Genomic DNA, 26,365 nt, shown 5'->3' with positions numbered 1-26,365 from the left:
GATAATTATTAAAGCTTTTAGTGAGATACTTTTAATTATTAAGAAAAGCAGAACATACAGTATTAAATCACTGCAAGATTTCATATTTAAAAATATCTATTGATGTTGTAGTTGAGGAATGTTTGCATTCTCTGCTGTTTCCTCTGAGTACAGGTAGTTCTCAGCTTACAGACACAATATAGACTGGAACTTCTGTCGCTAAGTGATGCGATTGTGAGTTGTGCCCGATTTTACTAACTTTTTTGCCATGGTCATTAAGCAAATCACACAATCGTTAAACGAATCTGGCTTCCCCCATTGACTTCGCTTATTGGAAGCCCCCTGGGAAGGTTGCAAATGGTGATCACGTGACCCTGGGATGCTGCAACCATTCTAAATACATGCCAGTTGCCAAGTGCCTGAATTTTGATCACATGACCATAGGGACGCTGCAATGGTTGCAAGTCATAAGTCACTTTTTTCAGCACCATTGTAACTTCAAATGGCTGTTAAATGAATGGTCGTAAGTCAAGGACTACCTATATGTAAACAGAAAGTATATTATTAATCAGTAATAATACAATTACAGGTAGTCCTTGGGTGACGATGGCAATTGGGACTGGAATTTCCATTGCTAAGTGATGAGACCATAAAGTGTGATGTCATGTGACTGCATCACTTAGTGATGGCAATCCCAGCAGTCCCAGTTGCCATCATAACCCCAGGACCATGCGGGTTGTTAAGCGGAAAGAGGCAGGAGTTCCAGGCAAGCAGGGTGGTAGGTGCTCCAGAGGAGTGGGTGGGTGCTGTGGGCAGGCACTATGAAGCATGGGTGGGTGCGCAGGTGCCACAGGCAGGGTCTACGGAGTGCAGGTAGGTGAAAAAGCAGTGGGAGTGGGAGTGACTTCCAACTTCCTACCAACTTCCCTGTTGACTTTGCTTGTGGGAAGTCTGCAGGGAACATTAGAAATTGTGATCATGTGATCACAGCTTGCTGCGACCTTGTAATCGCCAGCCAGGCACAAAGCTCCTGGATTGTGATCACATGACTGTGGGGACACTGGCAGCCAGAACTCCAAGGACCGGTCATAAGTCCCCCTCATTCAGTGCCATCATAACTTTGAACAGTTGCTGAACAAGTGATCGTAACCCGAGGACTACGTGTATAGTAATTTAAAATAGTATTATATTATGGTTGGTTACACAGTCAGCCAGATGTTTAGACTGGATTTGGCATTTTTATCCACCTATTGAGTCCTTCCCAAAGACCTGGGATAGGCAGATATTGTTTGATGGTATTAAAGGTATCGTCGCAGGATATAAGCTGTTCCAAGTAAAGCTTCCTTTTGCAATTGACTTATGGTGGTGGTGGTGGTGATGATGATGATCATTATTATTATTATTCCTAATTATACTGCATGTAGAACCTTATGAGACAGACTGGCCCTGATCTAAAGGTATCCTGGAAAACTAGAGGATTTAAAGCTGCACAGGATGAAACAGAGCACTGCTAGACATCTTGGCCCACAGAAACTCAACAGAGAGGAGAAAAAAACTCTTCCCCAAAGTGGGGGACTCACCTGCATCAGCATTGCAACTGTCATTGGTCCAACACCGCCAGGCACAGGGGTGATGTAAGCCGCTCTCTCCTTTGCTGAAGTATAAGCTACATCTCCAACAACTCGTTTCCCACTGGGTTTTGTGCTATCTGTGAAGGATTGATAAGAAGGTACTGGAGAAAAACAATACCCCCAAAACATATAAACCCCTACGAGAGGCAGTAGAACATAAAGCTTAAGGTTAGCTTGCAGTGACAAAAAGTACACACACACTAATATCCCTCTTGGCATTGCTGAGTTAACACACTCAGCTATTCCTCCTCCTCTTTCAGATTTGTTTAAAAACTGCTTTGTTAGCATGCTTGTGAATAAACACGACTTATCCAGGCTTGAGGGCAGAAGGACTCTTTGGAAAACAGTGGCTGTCTTCAAGAAGCAAGATCTGCTCAAAATGTCATGCGCATCTCACAACTGCAAGTGGCTATACTTAAGTATCTGCTTGGAAGCAAGAAGTTTCCAGATTACTGAAGAAAGGGAAAAGATGGGAGAGGAATAATAATCTTGCTTTAATGCAGTGGAATCGGCGTTTCAAAATTATGTTTAACTCAAGCTTTCAGCAGGTAATTTCAGCAGGTTTACAAAAGGCACTTTTTCATCAGGTTTGGGAAGATTTTCAAAGGGAACTTTCTAGTTTCAGCAGCTTAGAGGGCAACTTTTGCATTTATTAAAACCATCCTTACTATTTCAGGCAACTGAGGGCAATTGCTTGGAAGAGTAGCCCTTTTGTTATTGCACTAAGCTGAGAAGAGCTACTCTTAGCACTTTGCTTGCTCTATCAGCCTCAGTCATTCAAGAACAAAGGTGAGAATAGAAAAAAATATTGAGCAGCAGAGAGCAGCATTTCTTTACTGCACATTGCAAAGACATGTAATGAAATATCCTGGACTCCATAGGCTTCTCAAATTTCATTAAGAAAAGGAAAAGGAATACAAATTAGAAATCAAGTCTCTATGGCAAGGCAAGGCAAATTAAAATTTTGGAGGTAGTTTTCTCCTTTCATAGAAGGTGGCTAGCAGAGAATTAGAGCATGCTACTCTAAAAAAGATGCAAAACATACCGATTGTTCAATAAATAGATTTTAATATTATCATAATTTCATACAAGACCTATCCCAAAACACTTTTTCTACTGTTTTTAATTATGGTTTTAGTCTTTTATTCTTTTATATGGCTACCTCAGTAACCCACCAAACAAAAGGCTCCAAATAATTATAGCCTCCTCTTGAAATTCACAAAAGTAGCCTGAGTCTCCATAGCAGCAGTCATCAAACTAATGGGAGCCTCAATTTCCTCCCAACCAGGTTGCTAGCTGCTTGCCACATATTTAAGCATAATTCCCCAACTGCTGGTGTGGCTGCCATTTGGCCTCTGTCAGCTTCACTCCCACCAACATGATTTCCTTTGGCATAAAGGTATCGCTGGAACATTAAGAGCTGGAAGATACAGCAACTGTCTTTGGGAAGTCAGAAGCCAGCATATGCTGGCTGGGGAATTCTGGGAGTTGAAATCCACATATCTTAAAGTTGCCAAGGTTGAGAAACACTGCCCTAAGGAGTTGGGAGAGCCTACATTTTTACTTTTATTCATTCTGGGGGCTGAGGATGGTCTGAGGACCAAAGCATACATTTTTAAGGCCTTAAAACTGGGATTTGAAGTCCATACATCAAAGTTGCCAAGTTTGAAAAACACTGCCTTAAAACCTCACATCTTCCTCCTCCCCAAAATGGGCGAAACATTTTGGGCTTGTTGGGCTCCTGGTGTTCCCTGAGCTGCTTCTTCTTACAGATATTTCATTACCAGGTTGGGTAACATCATCACAGAGCCTTAGCTTACTTACAAGCTCAAATTCAACATCCCCCTGAAAGTGGGAATGAGCCAGCTGGGTCTTCCTCTTGAGAAATGATCCAGCTAGCTACTGTTGTACTCACAGGCCTTTTCTTATCCCCAAAAGCAAATGATGAAATGAGCCACAATTGCTAAAACATTTGAAGAAAATGTACATCTTTATTTAACCCTTTGATTAGTTAAGTGCAATTAATGATGGATCACTTACAAAAGCAACCTTTCTAGAAGTGCAGCAAGTAGGAGGATAGCAACTGTTTGACAGGTGTGACTAATCCTCTTATTTTCTTAGTTTCTTAAACTGGAGAGCAGATGGATAGAGAAGCCCCACTTTACTAAAGAGGAATGTTATGCAACCAATCTCTGGTTTATTAATTTTTCAGTAAGGAAGTAATGATTTCATCCAAAATCCTAGCAAGATTATCCATTCAACTGAACAAGTCCTTGGCCATGTGCCATTCATGGTTTGTTTTGTTTTGGCTTAGTACTGTGATATATGGTTTGCTTCCCTTCATGGATCACTGCCTTGTCGTGGCGAAGGGGCTTGCGTAACTCAGTGAAGCCATGAGCTATACCGTGCAGGGCCACCCAAGACGGACAGGTCATGACAGAGAGTTCTGACAAAATGTGGTCCACTGGAGAAGGAAATGGCAACCCACTCCAGTATCCTTGCCAAGAAAACCCCATGGACAATGTTAAAAGGCTAAAAGATATGATGCTGGAAGAGGAGCCCCTCAGGTCGGAAGGTGTCCAATATGCTACTGGGGAAGAGCGGAGGGCAATTCCAAGTAGCTCCAGAAAGAGTGAAGTGGCTGGGCCAAAGCCGAAAGGACGTTCAGCTGTGGATGTATCTGGAAGCGAAAAGAAGGTCCGATGCTGTAAAGAACAATATTGTATAGGTACCTGGAATGTAAGATCTATGAACCAAGGCAAGGTGGATGTGGTCAAACATGAGATGACAAGACTGAACATCGACATCTTGGGAATCAGCGAACTGAAATGGACGGGAATGGGTGAATTTAATTCGGGTGACCATTATATCTACTACTGTGGGCAAGAAACCCTTAGAAGAAATGGAGTTGCACTCATAGTCAATAAGAGAGTGGGAAAGGCAGTAATGGGGTACAACCTCAAAAACGACAGAATGATCTCAGTGCGTATCCAAGGCAAACCATTCAATATCACAGTCATCCAAGTCTATGCCCCAACCACTGATGCTGAAGAAGCTGAGGTTGACCGCTTCTATGAAGACCTACAACACCTTCTAGAACTAGCACCAAAAAAATATGTCCTTTTCATCATAGGGGATTGGAATGCTAAAGTAGGAAGTCAAGGAGTAATCGGAATAACAGGCAAGTTTGGCCTTGGAGTACAAAATGAAGCAGGGCAAAGGCTAATAGAGTTCTGTCAAGAGAACAAGCTAGTCATAGCAAACACTCTTTTCCAACAACACAAGAGACGACTCTACACATGGACATCACCAGATGGTCAATACCGAAACCAGATTGATTATATACTTTGCAGCCAAAGATGGAGAAGCTCTATACAGACAGCAAAAACAAGACCAGGAGCTGACTGTGGCTCAGATCATGAGCTTCTTACCGCAAAATTTAGGCTTAAACTGAAGAATGTAGGGAAAACCACGAGACCACTCAGGTATGACTTAGATCATATTCCTTGTGAGTACACAGTGAAAGTGATGAATAGATTTAGAGGATTAGATATGGTAGACAGAGTGTCTGAAGAACTATGGACGGAGGTCCGTAACATTGTACAGGAGGCAGCAACTAAAACCATCCAAAAGAAAAAGAAAAGCAAGAAAGCAAAATGGCTGTCTGATGAGGCTTTACAAATAGCTGTGGAAAGAAGGAATGCGAAAAGCAAGGGTGAAAGGGAAAGATATAAACAACTGAATGCAGATTTCCAGAGAATAGCAAGGAGAGATAAGAAGGCCTTCTTAAATGAACAATGCAAAGAAATCGAGGAAAACAATAGAATGGGGAAGACTAGAGATCTCTTCAAGAAAATTGGAGATATGAAAGAAACGTTTAGTGCAAAGATGGGCATGATAAAGGACAAAAAAGGCAGGGACCTAACAGAAGCAGAAGAGATTAAGAAGAGGTGGCAAGAATACACAGAAGAACTATACAAGAAAGATCTTAATGTCCCTGATGTCCATGCTGGTGTGATCACTGACCTTGAGCCAGACATCCTAGAGAGTGAAGTCAAGTGGGCCTTAGGAAGCATTGCTAACAACAAAGCTAGTGGAGATGACAGTATTCCAGCTGAGTTATTTAAAATACTAAAAGACGATGGTGTTAAAGTGCTGCACTCAATATGCCAGCAAGTTTGGAAAACGCAACAGTGGCCACGGGATTGGAAAAGGTCAGTTTATGTTCCAATTCCAAAGAAGGGCAATGCCAAAGAATGTTCAAACTATCGCACAATTGCACTAATTTCACATGCTAGCAAGGTTATGCTCAAAATCCTACAAGCTAGGCTTCAGCAATACATGAACCGAGAACTACCGGATGTACAAGCTGGGTTTCGAAGAGGCAGAGGAACTAGAGATCAAATCGGCAACATTTGCTGGATCATGGAGAAAGCACGAGAGTTCCAGAAAAATATCTACTTCTGCTTCATTGACTATGCAAAAGCCTTTGATTGTGTGGATCACAACAAACTGTGGCAAATTCTTAAAGAGATGGGAGTACCAGACCACCTTACCTGTCTCCTGAGAAATCTGTATGCGGGCCAAGAAGCAACAGTTAGAACCGGTCATGGAACAACCGATTGGTTCAAAATAGGGAAAGGTGTACGACAAGGCTGTATACTGTCACCCTGCTTATTTAACCTATATGCAGAGTACATCATGAGAAATGCCAGGCTGGAAGAATCACAACCTAGAATTAAGATTGCAGGGAGAATCATCAACAACCTCAGATATGCAGACGATACCACCCTAATGGCAGAAAGTGAAGAAGAACTAAAGAGCCTCTTGATGAGGGTGAAAGAGGAGAGTGCGAAAGCTGGCTTGAAACTCAACATTAAAAAAACTAAGATCATGGCATCTGGACCCATCAATTCCTGGCAAATAGAAGGGGTAGAAATGGAAGCAGTAACAGACTTCATTTATTTGGGCTCCAAGATCACCGCAGACGGAGACTGCAGCCATGAAATTAAAAGACGCTTGCTCCTTGGGAGGAAAGCCATGGCAAGCCTAGATAGCATATTAAAAAGCAGAGATGTCACCTTGCCGACAAAGATCCGCATAGTCAAAGCTATGGTTTTTCCAGTAGTAATGTATGGCCGTGAGAGCTGGACCATAAAGAAGGTGGAGCGCCGAAGAATTGATGCCTTTGAACTGTGGTGCTGGAGAAGACCCTTGAGAGTCCCCTGGACTGCTAGGAGGTCAAACCAGTCAATCTTAAAGGAAATCAACCCTGACTGCTCATTGGAAGGATCGATAATGAAGCTCAAGCTCAGATACTTTGGTCACCTAATGCGAAGAGAGATCTCTTTGGAGAAGACCCTGATGCTGGGAAAGATTGAAGGCAAAAGGAGAAGAGGACGGCAGAGGATGAGATGGTTAGATAGCATCACTGAAGCAATGAGCATGAAACTGAGCAAACTCAGGGAGGCAGTGAAGGACCGGAAGGCCTGGTGCAATATGGTTCACGGGGTCACGAAGAGTCGGACACAACTTAACGACTAAACAACAACAACAACAACATATGGTTTGCTTAGCACATTGTCTAAACTTAGCCAAATCTGAATTTTTCAACAAACCATCTCTTTGTGATCTTTGCAGAGTTCCTTGGAGGAAGGGCAGGCTATGAAAGTCATGCATACATAAAAACACTGCAAGAGACATGTCAGAATTTGCTGTCTTGTTCTTCCTTACATCCCTTTCTGTACTGATACAGAGAAGGTCAATGGATACATTCATTCCTAACTACAATGCCCTCCCCTCCGTTTCCTCCACAGACATCTTTGTCAAGGCAGTGCCTATGCCATTACCAGGGGACTGAATATTAGAGATGAAGAGATCTTGTAAAAGAGAGGAGATATATAAATATTAAGTTTATTTGTTGGTTTTTTGCAAGACTGCCAAGATGACTGAGCAGGCTTTCGGGAGATGGCTTTGATTGGATTTTATGATTCCTCTTTTAGATAGACAGGCAAATAGTCAGTCTTCTGGAAAAGTTGTGTTGTAGTTTTTATCTTGTTTTTTATAACTGTTATTAGAAGTGGAGTGCCATGAAGTTGCTTATATTGCTTGTACTGTTGCTGCTACGCTGATGTTGGGATTTCTTTAGGGATTATATCATGTATGTAAACTGCTTTGTGTAACCACAAAGACAGAGAGTCTGGCAACCTGATATCTTCTGGATGTTTCTCATTACATCTTTCATAAAACCTGATCAATCTGGAGTTCAGAATACTTACAGAATGGTGTCTGGAAGGCACCATTGCTACACCTGACCTAGTATTTCTATATTTGACTGGGAGACAACAAATTGAGGAGTCCTTGGGGTTCTCTGAGCTTCATTGTTTTCTTGCAGATGTTTCGTTATCCAGCTAGGTAACACCTTCAAGATGTTATCTAGCCAGGTAACGAAATGTCTGCAAAAAAACAACCAAGCTCAGAGAACCCCAAGGACTCCACAGTTCGACCCTGAGCTACAGATATTCTCTTCAATTGGTACAATGAATTGAATTCTACAGGGAATTTATTAGAACAAATTGCCAATGTAACAGTCTACAAAGTATAAGAGATTCCAAGTTTTTAAAGGATAATTTTATTTCCTCTTCTTTACAGTCTAATCCCTTTTCTCCCCATCCCAAAAAAGAAAGATTTCAGAGAAGGTGGGATCTACTTCCAAATTAGGATAATTAATTGCCTGACTGAAACACTAATGAGATGTAACCATTTTCTCCCTCATACATCCACACACACCTCTATGCTAGTTAACAATATTTGCTAACCATTTTTCACAGTCACTCTTTAATATTACCTGGTATGTGATTGATTCCACAGTCAATCACTACTGAACCTGGTTTGATCCATTCACCTTTCACCATCTCAGCTTTGCCAGCTGCAACCACCAGGATATCTGCTTTACTGACCTGCAAGCACAATTTGTGTTAACCTGGTTCCACAAAGAAACTTGGCTTTTAAGTTTTTCTTTCCTGCTGTGCCTCTCCCTCTTTAAGGTGATTTATCTATTTAACAAGGCCCTATAATATGAATATAAATCCTTTTGGTCAATTAAAATAGGAATATATTTTTGTGTTGAGCAGCATGTGGCTCCTTTCTCAGAAATAAAAATCAATACAGAAATAATTTTCCCAACAATTTGCAATTACCTGATATTACACCTATCAGCAAGAGTTCATCTTTGTAGAACACAGATGCAAATTAACAAAAGTGCTTTCCCTCATTGCCTAAAGAAAGTATAGCATACCAGGGAAAATCCTAGAATATTGTTTCTGACAGGCTAACTTTCCATAAGCAGGGAACCATGACAGAGGAAGATTTTATTTTGCAACTCCCCATACCCAATTATGAAGTAGTACATTTCAGATTTTCCTGGGATTGTCCATATGCAGACATATACCTTAGCATGGAATTACATCTCCTTCCTATTAAAAAATCCTCCACATTTGCTAACAGCTAGACCAAACTTTCTCAACTGGCATTCTCTGGATGTTGGCTAGGAATTCTTGGAATTGCACTCCAACACATCTGGAGGGCCACATGTTGGACAACACTGAACTAACAATACCCCTCAAGAAGTGCCAATAATCTAATCTCTGCCCATCAGAGAGAAGGCTTTGGCTGAGCACCATCCAATGGGATCCAGAGTACTTATGCTTGTATGCCCACAACCAGTGGTACAGCAGCACACCATAAACATTTCTCTTACTGCTCCATCAATGCTATCTTGAAGGCATGATGGCAAATAAAAATAGCAGTTTAATCTCAACCAACTGCTTCAGAGCCAAGATCAGGGATCAAGCCCTAGCAACAATTTCAGGGGATGCCAGCTGTAGAGGTTGAACCTGGATTCAATTTGTACCCTACAGAGACCAATACAACTATTCAGAGACAAGCTTCAACAACAAAGGGGCTAGCAAAAGATGTTTTATACTGAAAATCATTATAACAGTAATCTTTCAGCCTCACTTCATCAGCCAGTGATGCAGTCTTGGAATGGCAGGTGGTCACGGTTGCATGGTTCCAAAGCAGCAGGTCATGCATCGGAGCCCCGACTATCTTACTGCGTCCAATCACTACTGCTTTTTTGCCCGCTACTTGAATACCTGAAATGCAGAACCCATTTTTAACATTCACATCACAGAAGCTGTGCTCTGTTGTCAGTCTATGATCCATCTCCGATTATAAAAAACATTTCCAAAGCCCCCAAAACTTTTTATTAAGGTGTATATCTGTTAAGCTCCATGCAGCTGGGCAAGATCAAAGAAATGAAAAAAACACAGATTTCAGTAAGATCTCTTTTATGCTAGTCTGGAGTAAATACAGAATCTTGAAAACTGCAATAGAAATGTTCCAGCCTTATTTATATGAATTAATTAAGGCAGAATCTCTCTGAATGCTTTGACATGTTTTTTCCAATATTTCTCTTCACCTGGGCTAAGTTGCCATTTATGAGATAAGCTGTCAACTGACTTGCCCACTCTCTCAAATATTTATGTTTGTGTTCTCTTCCCTTCCATTTCCAGCTTCCCCACAATCACTCACAGTATCTAAAGTGTATCCCTGGCTATTGTGAAGCAAGACCCATCCTTTCCTTGCTCACCTGTTTGCCTGATAAGCTCCATGCATCCTTTTGGTGTGCAAGGAATGAAGCAGTTGTTGAGTTCACCACGCGACAGTTTCCCTGCATTAATACTGCTCAAGCTAAAAACAAAACAGCTGAATTAGCAGTCTCTGAAATTTTACCTTCCCATCTGAACTTTTGTAGGGGAGGAACTACAAGAAACTTTGTAGAGTACTAAATACTAACCACACTGAATTAGATAGACTGAGGGTCTAACTCACTTTAATGCAACTTCTTTTGCTCCTCTGGGGACAGAAGTTCATAACAAAATATGGTGAAATTTTTATCTATGCAATTCGATGAGAGCCAGTTTGGTGTAGTGGTTAAGGCATCCGGCTAGAAACCAAGAGACAGTGATTTCTAGTCCCACCATAGGCACAAAGCTAACTGGGTGACCTTGGGCCAGTCATTCTCTCTTGGCCCAAGGAAGAAGGCAATGGCAAACCACTTCCAAAAATCTTGCCAAAGATCTGACTAGTTCATGCAGTTGCCAGGAGTCAACAGTGATCAGAAGGGACACACAAAAAGTAATTTAACAGCCAATTAAAGCTTATAAAGTTTTATTTGTGGCATCTGAAGCCCATCTTCCATCTGCTCTTCCCTAAGAAAAATTATGCTTTATTGCTTGCCCAGAGCTTTGGCTCCTCTACATTTCCAACAGAAGTTATTAAAGCTCAACTTTTGCTGGTCTTCTGTCTGAACGTTTACTTACACTAGTGAAGTTTTCTTCCTGTGAGAAGCAAAATGGAAACCTAAACAAATATACTAGGGACTGGACACTTTTAAAAGCAGCCAGTTCCAAAGATTATATTGCTTTTCTTTAGTAGTGTTTTTCAAACTTGGCAACTTTAAGATGTGTGGACTTCAACTCCCAGAATTCCCCAGTCAGCATGCTGGCTGGGGAATTCTGGGAGTTGAAGTCCACACATCTTAAAGTTGCCAAGTTTGAAAAACACTGCTTTAGTATATTCCTTCCCCAACTGGCCCTCCAGATGTTTTGGGACTTCAACTCCCAACAAGAGAGTTTTATCCCCAAGCAAATTACATGCGTATTTTTATAACAAACATACCCATCGACATCTTTCTCGGGTGCCACAGCGTTGGTTATTTTCTCTGTGTTGATGGGCTTGTTTGAATCCAGAGGCAATTGCACTATAAACCCGTGGATGCCAGGGTCTTCGTTCAAATTGTTAATGCATTTGAGCACCTGCATGTTCATAGGAATAGTGAAGGGAAGGAGAAACAAGCCAGTTCAGATGTAATGCTAAGCAAACCACAGAAGAGGCTTCCTGATTTTTTTCACCACTCCTGCTGGCAGGAGGCATCAAGCATGAGTGATTGTGCAGTAGGCACAGGAACACTTCTCAGCCCCAACAGACCAGAATTATTCAGAATTTTACCTTATAATTATGAATGGATCAAAATGCAGTGTTATAGCTATTCATACAACCTGCTAAACCAAGGTCAAACAACAACCTAGTAGGCGGTGTCAACCCAGCTATGGTTTATAAACCATTTCTAAACCATAGTTTATGATAGTGTCCCCAACCTTTCTGGCTCACATTTGGAATCTCTTGAAAAATGGCTGTTGTGAGGGCAGGGCCATTTACCAGGTTGTAAATGCGGTTGTTCCCTGCCGCTAGCTCTAGCCCCATTAAATACTCTATACCATTTTAGCTTATCTTTGCTTTTTTTCTAAGAAAGTAAGTATATTTCTAAACAACACCCATCCACCTAATGATTCTGGGGTCTATCAGGGGTTCTTGAGGTTGGTGCTGTATGTTTTTCATTTATTATTTTAATTAACTGAATCATTAAAAAAATGAAGCAGGGCCTACAAGGTTTATGACTGAGGTCAATGTGTCAATGTAGCCAACTGTGGCTTATTCAATAATGCATAATTAAGAAACCATGGCTTGACATGACATGCAATTTTTAGCCGTTGTTTCTGCCTGGTAATACTTTTTTGTAAGAAGTTCCTAAATTAAAAATGTTAAGTTTAGATACAGTTAGAAGGTAGATAACGTTAAAAAGGGGAAAAAAATCATTTCAACAATGGTTCAGGAGAATACAGATTTCCAAGAAGCAACAGAAGACATATTACCAGGTGGGAATGACCTGATCACATATAGCTGATGCAGACATTTCTTAAAGTGAACTGGATTACCTCAGCTTCTGTAGCAGTGTTCGGCAACTTGATGTGATTGGCATTGATCCCAATCTGGGAAAACAAAATGCCAAAAAAAGAGAAAAAAATTACAGTTTATGAACTGTGACACGATGAACACCGATAAAGATTAAACAGTCTCATTTTGCAAGCATTATAGTGTTTCTCATACACAGAGCTCAAAACGTTCATCTCTCCTTGCTACAACGATAGACACTTCTTCTGGATTTTTTTTCCAGAAAAAAATATATAACAAGAGGTAAAATGTTCATTGGGCAAGGCAGGAAAATGTATTCCTATGTGGCCAAGACAACCAGGCAACTTTCTTGTCACACTGCAATGCAAGAGTTTCATTGTCTGTCATCGCAATACAGTATGGGAAAATAAGAACCAATCATGTGTTCAATCCTGGTCTTGGAACAGAAATATATATATGTGTCTGTGTATGTGTGTGTGTATACACACTTCATTGTAGCTTTAATTAAGTTACAGCTGCAACAAGTCACTTGTTTGGAGCAATTAGCAGCTGCTCCTGTGCAAGTTGGCAAATTATCCTTGGTTACCACAACAGTCCTCCATAACGTGCTACTTATCCTAGCTTTGTACAGCTGAGAAGGACAATTGTCACAAAGTCTTTCCACCTGGAAGAGGGGAAGTGCAGTGTTCCTACTGCTACAGATACAGTTTCCATATGCTGCTGCTCTTATGGAAAGAGCACACCAACATTATTTCCTGGGTTATGAACTGAACCACCAAGCTATGGAAGCTTTGTATCTCTTCTATATACACACATATAGTTTTTATTAAAGAATTTTTAACAAAGTAAAAGCTATAAGTGAAAATAAGAGAATAAAGAAAAATAGTGAATAGTGAGAAAAAAAATAGAAAAAGAAAAGGAAAGATGATAAAAAAGTGGCTTCTGATCTTCTTGACAGCAGTTATAGATACATTTATATTTTATTTTTATTTATATTTATTTATATTTCAAATGTGTCACCGCCCATCTCACTGTGGGGTGACTCTGGGTGGTTTACAGTAAAAAAGAATAAATATTAAAATAGATAAATATTAATCAAAATATGTTTTATTTTTACCCTTATTTTACCCTTTCTCTCTCTAAGGTTACATCATAATTTCCTTCTTTCCATAAGCTATGCTTTCTAATCTTCAAACTCATAAATCATTTTTCTCTTTTTTCAGCAAAAAGTCCATAAGGGGTTTCCAGTCACTAATGTAGTTGTTGATCTTTCTCTATTCAGACAAGTTAATTTTGCCATCTCTGCTAGTTCTGTCATCTTCACCAACCATTCCTCTGTTGTGGGTATTTCAGAATCTTTCCATTTTTGCACCTATAATTGTCTCGCAGCAGTAATCATATATAAAAATAATTTTCCATGGCTCTTTTCTAATTGACTATTTATTAATCCCAACAAGAAAAGTTCTGGTTACAAGTGCAATTACAAATTATAGTTGGAAACTCTGTATCTCAATCTCTCTATTTAACGCCAAATTGTCCAATAGGAACAAAATGTTCCACTGAATCTAATGCTGTGAAAAATAGCATTACCTCAGCAGCAGCCTTCAGCTTCATGCTAATGTAGAGGTTTGAATCATCCCGATCGCCAACCTGTGGAGGAAAAAAAAATCAGATTATTTTACAGTCCAGATTCAGCTACTATTTTCATCCATGCTATAGAAGACTAGATTTACAGAAAGTGTTTCAAAGCTGAAGGGTTCTGATCTTCAAAACATCTTGCACAACTCTAGAATATACCTCTCTACCCTAGATCACTGTTTACTCTTCCAAGAAATTGGACATTGCCAAAACAGAACCAAATGATACTAATAACAATGTTGTACTGCTCTAAAGTACCTTTTCATCTTAACCTGTTATTTTAGTCATGGTGGGGAAACAGTTTTGCATATAATGTAGTGAATAACTTGAGTTATTAATCTCATAAAAAATGATAACACGTTTCCACATATGCACGTTTCTTGGTTATAACCATGACCTGTAAAGCCTACAGTTTTCTGTCAATCAGATTTGACATTTAATGGTCTTTTTGAGCAATGCCAAATTGCTCCAGTTATCTTTTCATTGATGCACTAGCTCAACTGGGGTCTTGTATCTGCCTTAGCAGATACAGGCTGCATTCTTTCTCTACCATAATTCTTCCCAGTCAACAGGGGTGTTCTTTAGCGTGCTTAGCTGGAATACAACAGACTTTAAAATCTCCACTCTAAATATAAATGTATTCATATTTAATCTTCCTTTTAAGCTAAAAAACATTTTACAAGTCTGCTTGTAATGTGTAAGATAATGTCTTTCTCAAACTGAGCTCACAGTGACTTCATAGACACATCCAAGTAGCATAAATACAAGAAAAAAGAAATAGAAATAAAATGTTTGGTATCATGAGAAGCTTTTTTGAGATCTTTTCATGTTTGAACCTACATCTAAAATTCAATAGATGGTACTAAGGTTGTGCAGAGCATTGAATTCAAAGGGGAAAAAAGGCACTTTGGAGCATGCAGGAGCATTCAAGTAGCATTTCTTGGCAACTCTCTAAAAGTAGATGCATCTTTTTCTGGAATCATGTAGCTGTTCTTATAGCTGCAGTGTAATCCCAGCAGTTTGATTTAAGCATCCCTGCCTGCTCTGAAGCTCCCATTTCTCCTCTGAATTCAAAGTTTGCGTAACTCCAGAAAAACTCTCTCTCTGGATGCAGCTGCCATTCCTGATAAAGTTTTCCTGCTTCATAGGAACATTAAATGGTGTTATCAACAATTTGCTGGGATACAGCACCTTCATGGTACCAAAAAAAAAAAAAAAAGATTAGTTTGAGGTGTTATTGACTGTAGGGGCTATGGGAATGCATGGGACAGCTATACCTCACTGAGGAGGTGCTATACGTCAACAATGCACCCAAACTACTATATGCTTGGCTTGAATCTAACGGTGACCAGCTTATGGCAAACAGATTTTTTTATACCAATGCAGGATAATATTTGAGGGGTTGGAGGCTTTCTGGTGCATCGCAAGGGGTTTTAAATGTGGGACTGAAATTGCACTGGATAATTTAAGGGTGCTATGTTGCTACAGTATCTCCGCCCCTGCTTTAGGCAACATTCCTAACTTATCTACCTGATGGTACAGGGGACATCACCAAGGGATGGAATCAGTCTCCTCATTCATACATGAGCACCTGAAAAAGGCTGTAGAAACAGCATTTCTGAACATGTGAGCCAGCTGCTTTAAATAACACTAAATAAAAAAATATAATATATAGCCTTTACCTGCAGAATAGCAAGGCCTGGCCTGAAACCTGGAGCCTTTGTTTTCATTTCTGCAACTTGGTTCTTCAGTCTCTCCCTTACTTGGCTAGAAAGAACAGGTGAGAAAGAGAGCAAACATTAAGAATTAGTAGTAGATAAAAACAATTGGGAGGGTCTAATTCCAAAGACAAGCCCAAGGATTTAAATCTGGACCATTTAGTTTTGCCATTTTAGTCCCCAAGTCCACAGATGTAAGGCTGCGCTGCTGACCAGAAAATAAAAGGGTGGTGGTGATGGAATCCATCAATTGCTCAGGTAAAGTTGATTGTAAACTTTACTCTCTCTGCTCACAAAATATCATGAAGTGTCAATGGTGCAGTTGTGAAGGTGTGCAGTTGCTCAAAATGGGGTGAAGTCTCACAAGGAGCAATTATTAAAGACAGTCTTTAAAACCCTGATGTGTTTTACTGGCCAATGTATAATGATCAATGTATGAACTGAATGAGATAGTCTGGCACGAAACATCAAAAGAACACCACTTCTTAATTTATTATTTACAATATTTATCTGCTGATTTTCCTCCAAATGCTCAAAGGTGCATAATGTCCTATGAGGTAGGTGACAGACCCAGGTGAGTTTTAACGATAACTGGAGATTTGAGTCTATGCCTTGCAAGCATGGTTTGACACTCCAGCCACCAAAAATGGAAATTACAATACATTCTTGTACAAAATATTATGCAACAATATTTCTTATCTTTAATTATTAGGTGGAAATATTTAATTCAAGGAACAGTCAAACTGGAGAAAAAAAATCAAACTGATAAACCAGTTGCTACATCATTTGCTACCATATACTCTCCTCCTGTAAAACTAACAATCATCGCCTTTCAGTGCCACCTGGTGAACCCAGAGTGCAACTGCAAATAACTTTTTTTTTCCTTAATATTTTCTGGGAGGCTAGTAGAGCTTAATAATGACTTACTATAGACATTGTATTAAGCCAGGTTCTGCTTAACCATAATTTATCCCTGAGCTAGAATTGGCTGAGTTTTTGTCATGCTAACTCATAAACCATGTTTTGCAAAATACAAGGGCTACAATGTATTAATGATATCACCCCCCTCCGCACACACACACACCCCAATATGAATTAATGCAACACATGAAACTAGCTACTGTTTGATTAAATCGTTGTAAAGATATGAAAAAGCAGCATTCCAGGCATCATAGTATGTTACTAACAGGGATTTGAGAAAGAGACCTAAGGCATTTGATGCTGTTTATACAGGGCCTGTGTCAGACTTTACAGATACAACAATAAATCAACTCTGCATTCATAGAATTGCATCCTGCACCCAACAGCAGAAACTTCACACACTTGACACAGCTAAGGAAGATGCTTAATTGCAGACACGAAAGAAGTCCTATTTATACAAAGATCTGCCTGCTGTGGAACACAAAAAAAAAGTCTGGACTTGAAATCCGAACACTTTTCGTCCTACCTTTTGGAGTCAATGGACTTTTGGCCATTCTTTTTCCAGCCGTGAGAGTGAGAAGCAGCAACTCAGGGTTTACGCAATAGATCTCTCTCTCTGGCCTGAACCAGCCTTTAAACATCCAATACTGGTTCTCAATAAATTACCACTTGTACTGCCAAATCTAACACCTCTCCCAATAAAACCTACTTAAGCCATTGTCACTCAAGACCAAAGTCAACATCTGGTATTCTTGACACTTGCCAAAGTGCTAGCGTAGGGATACCCACAAAAGCTACACAAATGGAAGGAGCTACTTAAACCACTGAGTCCTATTCAGCACCAGAATGCAAATTAATGCATCTTCAACAGAGGGCTATCTAAACCTCTGCTTGAACACCTCTGGTGAAGGGGAGCTCACTACCTTTCAGGGTAACTGATCAACTATCAAACTGCTCTTGCTGTTAGGAAGTATTTTTCTGATATTCATTCAGAATCTGCTTTCCTGTACATCAGTGCTTCTCAACCGTGGGAACTTTAAGATGTGTGGACTTCAACTCCCAGAATTCCCCAGCCAGCATGCTGGCTGGGGAATTCTACGAGTTGAAGTCCACACATCTTAAAGTTCCCAAGGTTGAAAAGCACTGATGTACATTAAACACTACACTCTGAGGCCATAAAGAACAGTCAGTATGTGGTGCACTTTAGAAGATGCACAGTTGAAAAGGTGTCACACTTGTCAGCAACCCCTTTCAAAAGTGAAACCTGTGTAATATGCACATATGAGTTAAGAAAGGCATCCTCACCTGCTCTAAAGGACCAAGTTGGATCTGGTCAATATCTCCTTAAGCCAACTTCATACTTTCCTCATGTTGTGTGGCTACTGCACAAGCCCAAGAAAAGATATAGTTTTTGGAGGTGCCAACAGATACATGTACATCCATGCCCACTGCAAAACACCTTTTCATCTTTGAATTCGAAGCCCAGGACATCCCTAGAAAATAAGTCTTGATCTCTCAATGTGACACTCCTTCAGTTATATTTTTTTCAAGGCTAACCATACCTAATTTCCTCAATCTCTCCCAGTAGGACTTAATTTCTAGTTATCTTTGTCTTAATTTTCTCTTGAGACTGGCATTTAAAACAGCACCAGTCATCCTTTTAAACACCCATAATGCCTGTACTGGTGCTGTGGCATTTTCTCTTCTTGCTTTTCTACTAAAGAAACTACAGATTAAATCACAGGCTAAAAAATTACATAAGTAAAATAAACCAGGAACAAAGGCCAGAGGGGGAAAAAAAGCAGCATCCACTGACAGAGGGGGAGAACCGAAAGGTCATCCATGAACTCCGTAAAATATTCCTAATATTACAAATACTGGTTTTTCAAGGTAACATTTGAAATAGTCCTGTAAGCAGTTAATATCTCTGTTAGCTTTAATTTCACAATATTTAGTTTATTGATTTATGATGTGCCATCAAGTCAGTGTCGACTCTTAGCAACCACATAGATAGATTTAGCAATTTCCATGGAAAAAAGAGCTGATAGTACAGGACAACTGCTCCAAATATCAGTTAATATTTCACCAAATCCCACTCCAAGAATTCCATTATATGCCATTTCAGCATGTTAAGAGTTAATTCCCTACTTGTAATACTGATCATAAAATATTTCCTATCACCATAAATAAGTTTTTTCACATATATACTAAATAGCAAAATTTCTGTTACTGCATTCTGCTTTATAAATATCAAGTGATTTGAAAATGCAGTCCTAAGTTGGTACAAAAGGGCCTGATGAAGCTAATTTGCAAATCAAACAAATTAATTTAGCATCCCTAATTTATGTTTCCAAATACACAGAAAGGGGAAGGGTATGAGATATTTGCCACAGAATTTCTGTAAGTGGCAAGTAAAATAACTAGTTAATTATTCAAACGATGTAATCTTTAGTTTAAGAAAGCCAGATACACAATGAAATAAATGTTGTTAATGCCATTTTGCACAATGGGTTTGTTATTATATCTTAATGAAGTTATTTAAATTAGTAGCTTACTACACTGCAGTTACTCTCTTATTCTTACAAGAATGTTACGTAGCCCAAGCTGCAGCACGACAGTATTCACACATCACACTAAGCCACAATAGGTTTATTTGATTTCCCTTTAGCAAGTTGCTTGAACTCAGTCAACATGGCTGATGACAGGGAACCTCAAAACTTTGTGGATATTGAGCACTTTTAGAATTTTGTTATGTTGTGGCTTCTCTTCCAGATAATTGCTGGGGATCTTGCATGTACAAAAAATGGCTTTCCCGAAGCATGCAAGCAGTTACAAAGTGAGAAATTATCAGAATTCTAGGTGCCATCCTCTCTCTTGAAGGACACTCCCTCCTGATCCTGCTTACCTTTGTCCTTCTTCTGGGCAGACAGGCGCCCTTCCAAACTAAGCACTGGCTTGCAGCCACTTATCATTTTCATGTTCTAAAAAAAACCTATGGTGCCCATAAGAGTTCTTAAAAATAGAGATGAAGCCAGAAGTTGGCTGGCACTAATATGCCAGCTTAAGAAAGGAAGGAAGGAAGTTAGTTAGTTAGTTCAACTGGGATAGGGAACCTGGTGGGGATCAAGTTTAGGTTACTATACTGCCTCGTAATTTTCTATAATAAACAGCAGCATGGAGATATTTTTATTTCAAAGAAAGTGAGAACTCAGCCAAATGTGGCTTATTCAACAAACTATGGCTAAACAAACCATGATTTAGCACAATCTGTGACTTAAGACAATGACTGCTTGAAGACCGCCCAGTGGGTTCTGGGGCCCAGGAAGTATTTGCTCTCTGCTCATCCCAGTCCCAAGATCAAAGCAATCCACTTTTCCACAATAGTTGAAATGCTATTCTGTTTTTTTCTGATACTATATAGTATGGGTCATGTTAAACATTTGCAACAGCTTACAGTTCCAAAGATCATTAAGGGGGCAGATTCTTGTAGCTGCTAGAAAGGGAAAATTCCACACTACATGTAAGAACAGAAACTTTGCCTTAAACCTCACAAGTAGTCTGGTCACACTTAAGTACTATTTAATCAGCAGCACATGAGCCTTATGAGGTCTAAACCCGTGATTTCCTCTCCCCTAAAAGCTTGGGGAAGACAGATATATCTAGAACTCTCCCTTCATGAAACCTATCCGAAATAGTTTCATTTAATAAGAGTCATACACACTTCTCAAATCAACTCTGTTCTTCTTCCAACACCCCCATGGGATCTAAAAGAACGAGAATATTCATCTCTATTCCCCAATTTCCTCTTTTAAGTTCAACCCCAAAATCAACACAATTTGATAGCTTTAAAAAAGCTACTAAATTATAGCACAGCAACATAGACAATTCAGAAAAGTTTATGTTTCTCTTTAAGGTGCAACCAGTCATTTCTTGCAACAGACCAATACAACTGCTTTCCTTGGATCTGTCAATAATTTACTGGTCATTCTTCTTCCCCACAGCAGGGATGGGCAAGATACAGCCTTCAGATGACACTGAATTTACTTTCATAAACTGCAGACAACATTACCAGTGAGGTAGAATGAGGGAGTCCAACAGCATCCAGAGGGCCATATATTACCTGTGTTTGCCCTACAATTCCTTATGCCAAAAAACCCCAGCTACATTTTATGCAGCATCAGGCAATGTTTGATCTATGAAAGCCCACTCACACAAGTAAGGCAAGAGACTGAAGGTGTTCACATTATTCAGTTGTATTATGGACTGATTTTGGCCAAGTCAAAAATATTGCAAAGAATACAGGTAGTCTTCGACTTACGACCATTCATTTAACGACCATTCAAAGTTACAACAGCAAAAGTGACTTATGACCAGTCCTCACACTTATGACCATTGCAGCATCCCTGTGGTCACATGATAAAAATTCGGATGCTTGGCAACTGGCATGCATTTATAATGGTTGCAGCAGTCCCAGGGTCACGCGATCACCATTTGCAACCTTCTGAGGGGGCTTCCAACAAGCAGTCAATGGGGGAAGCCGGATTCACTTAATGATCACATGATTTACTTAATGACTGTGGCAAAAAACATAGTAAAATTGGGTGTGACTCACTTAACAACCACATCACTTAGCAACAGAAGTTTTGTAAGTCAAGGATTACCTGTATTTTAAGGCTTGGTAGGTTGTGTGACTGTAGCTATATTATTGTGATTTATTAAATAATATTTACCATATTATTTAGTAAATCACAATGAAGCAAGTTATGGTTTAGCATAATAGGTGGACTCAGTCTTATATTGACAGTAATCTAAGACTGAAAAACAAAATGAGTTTCCTATAGTTGATGCCTAACTGGGCAAATGAGAAAACTTCCATCAAAATCCCAACCTTTACAGGATTGTGGGCATATCTGGAATGTGAGAGTATGTTATGGGCAACCTGGCTGAGTCAATCAGAAGATACCCATTTACCAGAAGGCAAAGTGCACCATATCTCTGGTCTCTGAGAATGTTCTCTATTAGCTCAATTATCTTTGTCTTTTCAGTGCATAAGCAAGCACGCTTCCAAACAAAGCACTGAACTGCACTCAACCCACCATCCTTTCTTTTTTAAGAAAATCTCTGGGATCTACAGAGTATGCATGAAGCTGGTGGTCTGCAGCATGTTAGCTTGAATGAATGAATGAATCTAAAAAGAATCCAGGTGGGGAAAAGCCCAGTGGGCACAAAAGGAAAGGGCACTGGGCATAGTAGCACCAAAGAGCATCACCCTGGAACCAAGACCTTACATTATAAAGAAGATTCCATTTTAGATTATATTGAAATGAGGCAACTTCATACATACATATATACATACATCCCCACTTATGGATAAATTATAGTCCTTACACTTCTCACATAAGGGGGAAAAAACCCTGAAAACTCAGTAACCCTAGTCAAAATCCAAGAAGCCCCAGAGTAGCAGAATCAGTTTTCTTAGCACGTTTTCTAGGCACAAACAGAAATCTAATAAGTGAAGCTTTTGTTGCCTGAAATGACAAAGAAGCTTCCCTTGATATGTTTCTTCATGTGATTTATTTTTTAAAAATGGAACCTTTGCTAACCAGGCACCCATATGGATAATTTTAAAAGCAGAAGTGTGAAATTTGCAGCCCTCCAGATGTTGCTGGTCTGAATTTTCTCGGCCCAAGCCAACGCAGCCAATAGTCTTGGAGTCCACCACCACACAAAGGACTAAAGATTCCTCACCCCGGCATTTAAACTGTGGATGGATTTCAAAAGACAGCAAACATATTGTGTCACACCTATCATTTCAGGATCAAGATATAAAATGGTCTCCGTTAGCCTTCTGCAAAAATAAAGAGTACCCAAAACACACTCTTAAACTTTCAATTTAATTTGTTTATATGCACATCTGAGAGCCAGTTTGGTGTAGTGGTTAAAGGCACTGAGGTAGAAACCAGAAGACCATTAGTTCTAGTCCTGCCTTAGTCACGAAGCCAGCTGGGAGACCTAGGAAGGAGGCCATGGCAAGCCACTTCTGAAAATCTTGCCAAGAACACTGCATGGGCTTGTTCAGGCAGTTATCACAAGTCAACACTGACTTATAGGCACAAAAACAAAACAACCCACGCGTATAAGGCATATACTCTGCCAGATTAAAAAAAAAAAAGATTCCCAGCACAACCTTGCACACAGGACGGAAATATGCATTTTTAAAGATGGGTATATATAGGTATTTAGTATGTCATGACTAATTAATTATCCCAGGCAATAAGCACTCCCATCAACCAGAACACTGAAAATTATGTTGGGACCACTCAGGTAAAATGTCCTTCAAACTGAGTCTGAATCCTGGTGTCTATATGGACATGCTCATTTTGTTTCTTGGCAAGAAAACAGGAGGGGTTGTCCCTAGCTTCTTCCAGATGTTTTTTCAACTTCCAATAGCCCTGGGATTTCCTGATGCTCTCCCACCTAAATACTAACCTGCTTAGTTTAGCTTTTTTGAGATCAGCCAAGGTCCACTCAGTATTGCCATCTACTGTGACATGTACTCCCTAGTATATTCATTTTGCAAGTCAAAGATCAAGTATGGCCCTCAGCTGAAATAAATTGTCCATCCCTGATATATACACTGGATATCTAACTTGGACAGCTGCATTTTTCTTTTTTAAATGGATCTTGCTCTGCAAGCAAAGCTCCTTTTTCTGGCAAGTATAACGTAATAGGAAAGCATCAGGTTTCTGTGAGCCTGGCAGCTTAGCGCCATAGCAAAAGTTAACTCCTGCCAGAAGCTGCTTACGCAAACAACCTCCCTACCCAAGCAATATAATATCAGAACAAACTTGCACAATATTAGAAGCTATCTTCCAAGAAACAGAGGAGGGGCAGAATCACAATTTGGAGTCAGATAGTTGGCAATGTTTGACAAGCTAAACTAACACTGCCCAAGCATTACAGGCATAGGATTAGTGAGAAAGGAAAAACAACAGGCCTGCTTCCACTACCTGGCAGGTCATCTGCCAGTTCATGTCCTCTGTGTAAATCTTTCTGCATTCAGGGATAGTTTAGGACTAAAATCTTAGTGCTGTAATTTTCTATGAAGCCACTTTGCACAACCTATCACCGCTGATGATGGCCCCCATCTTAGAAGAAACCACTTCAGCTCCCAGACAGGATGAAGCAACTCTTCCAAGATGGCACTTACAGCAATGCACACACATATACAAATAAAAAACATGCTTTCTTCTTCAGAACTCTTTTAGTCAGATGCAAATCTATGCATGATTTATTACTAATTTTCCTTTAATCTCATGACACTTTTACTCTACCTCCTTCTTATTAGAGGCTATGCACCTGTAATACAAACTGGGTGCAATTGTCCCAAATACCAAGATCCAAGCGCCTGTTGAAATCCTGTCTGCCTTGCTGTTGTTAAGAAGCAAAGTTCTACCATCAGGAGAGAAAGGAGTATGTAGCAACCTATCTACCTTGTACTTTCAATATTGCTTCAGTTATCTTTCTTTCTAGGACATTTTTAGGGAGGGAAAAAGGAGGAGTCCTTAGAGAAGATGAGGAAATGGCCGTGTAAGATCAGTGGCCCATGTTAGACAACTTTCTGCTTCCCTGGAACATGTCATCTACTACCATGGAGAAGCTTTCCAGGAGTGGACAACAACATTTGGGTGACAGTCACAAGAACCATCAAGTTAAAGCTATTTACTGGTTGGGATTTTTAGATGCCGACCCAGTTTATACATTGTGCCAAGCCATGGTCTGCTTAACCACAGTTTACTGAATCAACCATAATTGGCTGGGCTTATGCAGTACACCAAGCCAAAACCACATTATGGGTGAGTACCATGTGTGAAGCAGACCTTTAGTCATTAAATATAAATCATGTTATAGACCAGTGTTTCTCAAACTGGGCAACTTTAAGATGTGTGGACTTCGACTCCCAGAATCCCCCAGCCAGCATGGAGTCCACACATCTTAAAGTTGCCCAGTTTGAGAAACACTGTTGTAGACAGTACATTAGCTGCTGTTTTGTAATGGCCCTTCAGTCAGAAGAAACTCACTATCATCTGGCCATGAGGAGTTGTCGCTGAGTGGTAGTTCAATCCTTGTCCTCAACCAAGTGTTTTTTATGTTCTACCAGAAGCAATTCCTTTGGCTCTAAATTTGCCATCACCTCGGTTCCCTGGCTTAGCAAGTATAAAGAAAGGTAATTTCCCTTATTGCTTTCTTCTTCAAACCACTCTCAGATCCATTTCTTTTTGTCACAAGAAACCACTACAAGACTCCAAAAGGGGCTGGGGGTAAGGTCATCACACCAGGTACAGCTGATGGCACCATTCATAGTAAGAACTTTTTTGAGGGAGGCAAAGAGCACTACAATACCTACCTGATCCTGAGAAGAGAAAATAAAATGTATTGCCACCAGACTCGCAGCTAAATCAGGAAATCCCAGACAGGATTTAATCATCCACCTGAGGCTTGTGCAAAGTGGCTTCACACAAGCTCAGAGCAGCAACAGAGCGCCACATTAAAGTCATATGTATCATATAATCAAAGCTACATATTGTGATTCTGAAAGACCCTGTGCTTGGCCAGTGTTTCTCAACCTCGGCAACTTTAAGATGTGTGGACTTCAGCTCCTGCAGGCACCAGAAGTTGGGAAGAGTGAAGAGACTCCAAGCAAATGCAGGTCCCCACATCCTCTTTTTGAAAAACATCTGCAGTAAGTCTCATTGAACTCAATGGGATTTACCTCTAAGTAGAAATTAATAAGATCACACTGTGTTAGCTGGGCTGTAATTTTTGGATTTTTAGGATTTATTTATTTTATTGTTTTGAGAAGCAGAGTCTCCTCCATCACACCTCTGTACTGGACAGCGGCCCAGGTGTGCCGGATGATATGCCCACGGGTGTTGCCGCCCTGCCGAACCCGGAGAGTCCCCCGCTGCCCCTCTCTTTGCTGCTGTAGCAGGAAAAAGTACAGATGTCAGCGCGTATCTCCAACCCCAAATCTGTGCACCGAGACGACGGAGAAAACTTACGCGGACACGGTTTTCCCACTGATGATCTCCGCGGAAGGCATGGCGATTCTCCTGACAACAGCAGTTTCTGCGCTTAGAGAGGCTCCGATGGTGTCTGGAAGGGGTTCAAAAACCCCCGGGACCCTCCTCCTCTCCTCCTCCACCCGCGCTCTACCCACGTGGCTGCAAACCTTGCACGCCACTCCCGCGGCGCGAGTCCTCTCAGACAGCAAATCCGGGACGACTTCCGCGCCCCTCCCGCTTCCGCCAGGGGAGGAGAAAGAGGAGGGGATGGAGCCGGACTTGGTATTTTGGCGCGCGCGCGCGCCTGAAGGCCCCAAGCCGCTCCTTTCTCTGCGCGATCCAAGAGGCGTCGTCTCCCCAGTAGATCGCCGTCGCCCCCTGCTCCTCCTGAGTAGGGGGGGCGATCGTTCCTCTCGTGGAAAGGCGAGCTGAGAAAAGCAAAGCTTAGCGAGGAAAACTGGTTCTTCCTAGATGGTCTACCTGGCTCTTACGCGCCTTTTGCCTAGAAGTCAATGCGCTATGTACAGATGTTTTTAGGGCATCATTAGAAAGTTGACAGGATTCAGTTCTTTGAGATCAGATTGCATAAAATTCG

General features: G+C 40.5%; 1 protein-coding gene across 1 annotated transcript in view; it reads right to left on the bottom strand.

The window, feature by feature from the left end:
• Positions 1–25,941, bottom strand: part of MTHFD1 (methylenetetrahydrofolate dehydrogenase, cyclohydrolase and formyltetrahydrofolate synthetase 1) — a 74,866-nt gene extending 48,925 nt beyond the window's left edge. Inside the window, exons 1-9 of the mRNA XM_088149752.1 lie at positions 25,768–25,941; positions 15,749–15,833; positions 14,019–14,078; positions 12,452–12,505; positions 11,355–11,491; positions 10,264–10,364; positions 9,630–9,766; positions 8,458–8,569; positions 1,560–1,687 (exon numbers count right to left, since the gene is read on the bottom strand). Of these exons, the coding sequence (XP_088005878.1) occupies positions 1,560–1,687; positions 8,458–8,569; positions 9,630–9,766; positions 10,264–10,364; positions 11,355–11,491; positions 12,452–12,505; positions 14,019–14,078; positions 15,749–15,833; positions 25,768–25,808 (855 nt within the window). The 5' untranslated portion in view covers positions 25,809–25,941. The remainder of the gene's footprint in view (positions 1–1,559; positions 1,688–8,457; positions 8,570–9,629; positions 9,767–10,263; positions 10,365–11,354; positions 11,492–12,451; positions 12,506–14,018; positions 14,079–15,748; positions 15,834–25,767) is intronic.
• Positions 25,942–26,365: the final 424 nt, after the last annotated feature.

This window comes from Python bivittatus, unplaced genomic scaffold (assembly GCF_059951505.1).
Source record: "Python bivittatus isolate LINGU-HERP-01145 unplaced genomic scaffold, Pbiv_v1 ctg000580_np1212, whole genome shotgun sequence".
Taxonomy (NCBI): Eukaryota; Metazoa; Chordata; class Lepidosauria; order Squamata; family Pythonidae; genus Python; species Python bivittatus.
The sequence above is the reverse complement of the archived record's forward strand: the minus strand, read 5'-3'. Positions and strand labels throughout refer to the sequence as shown.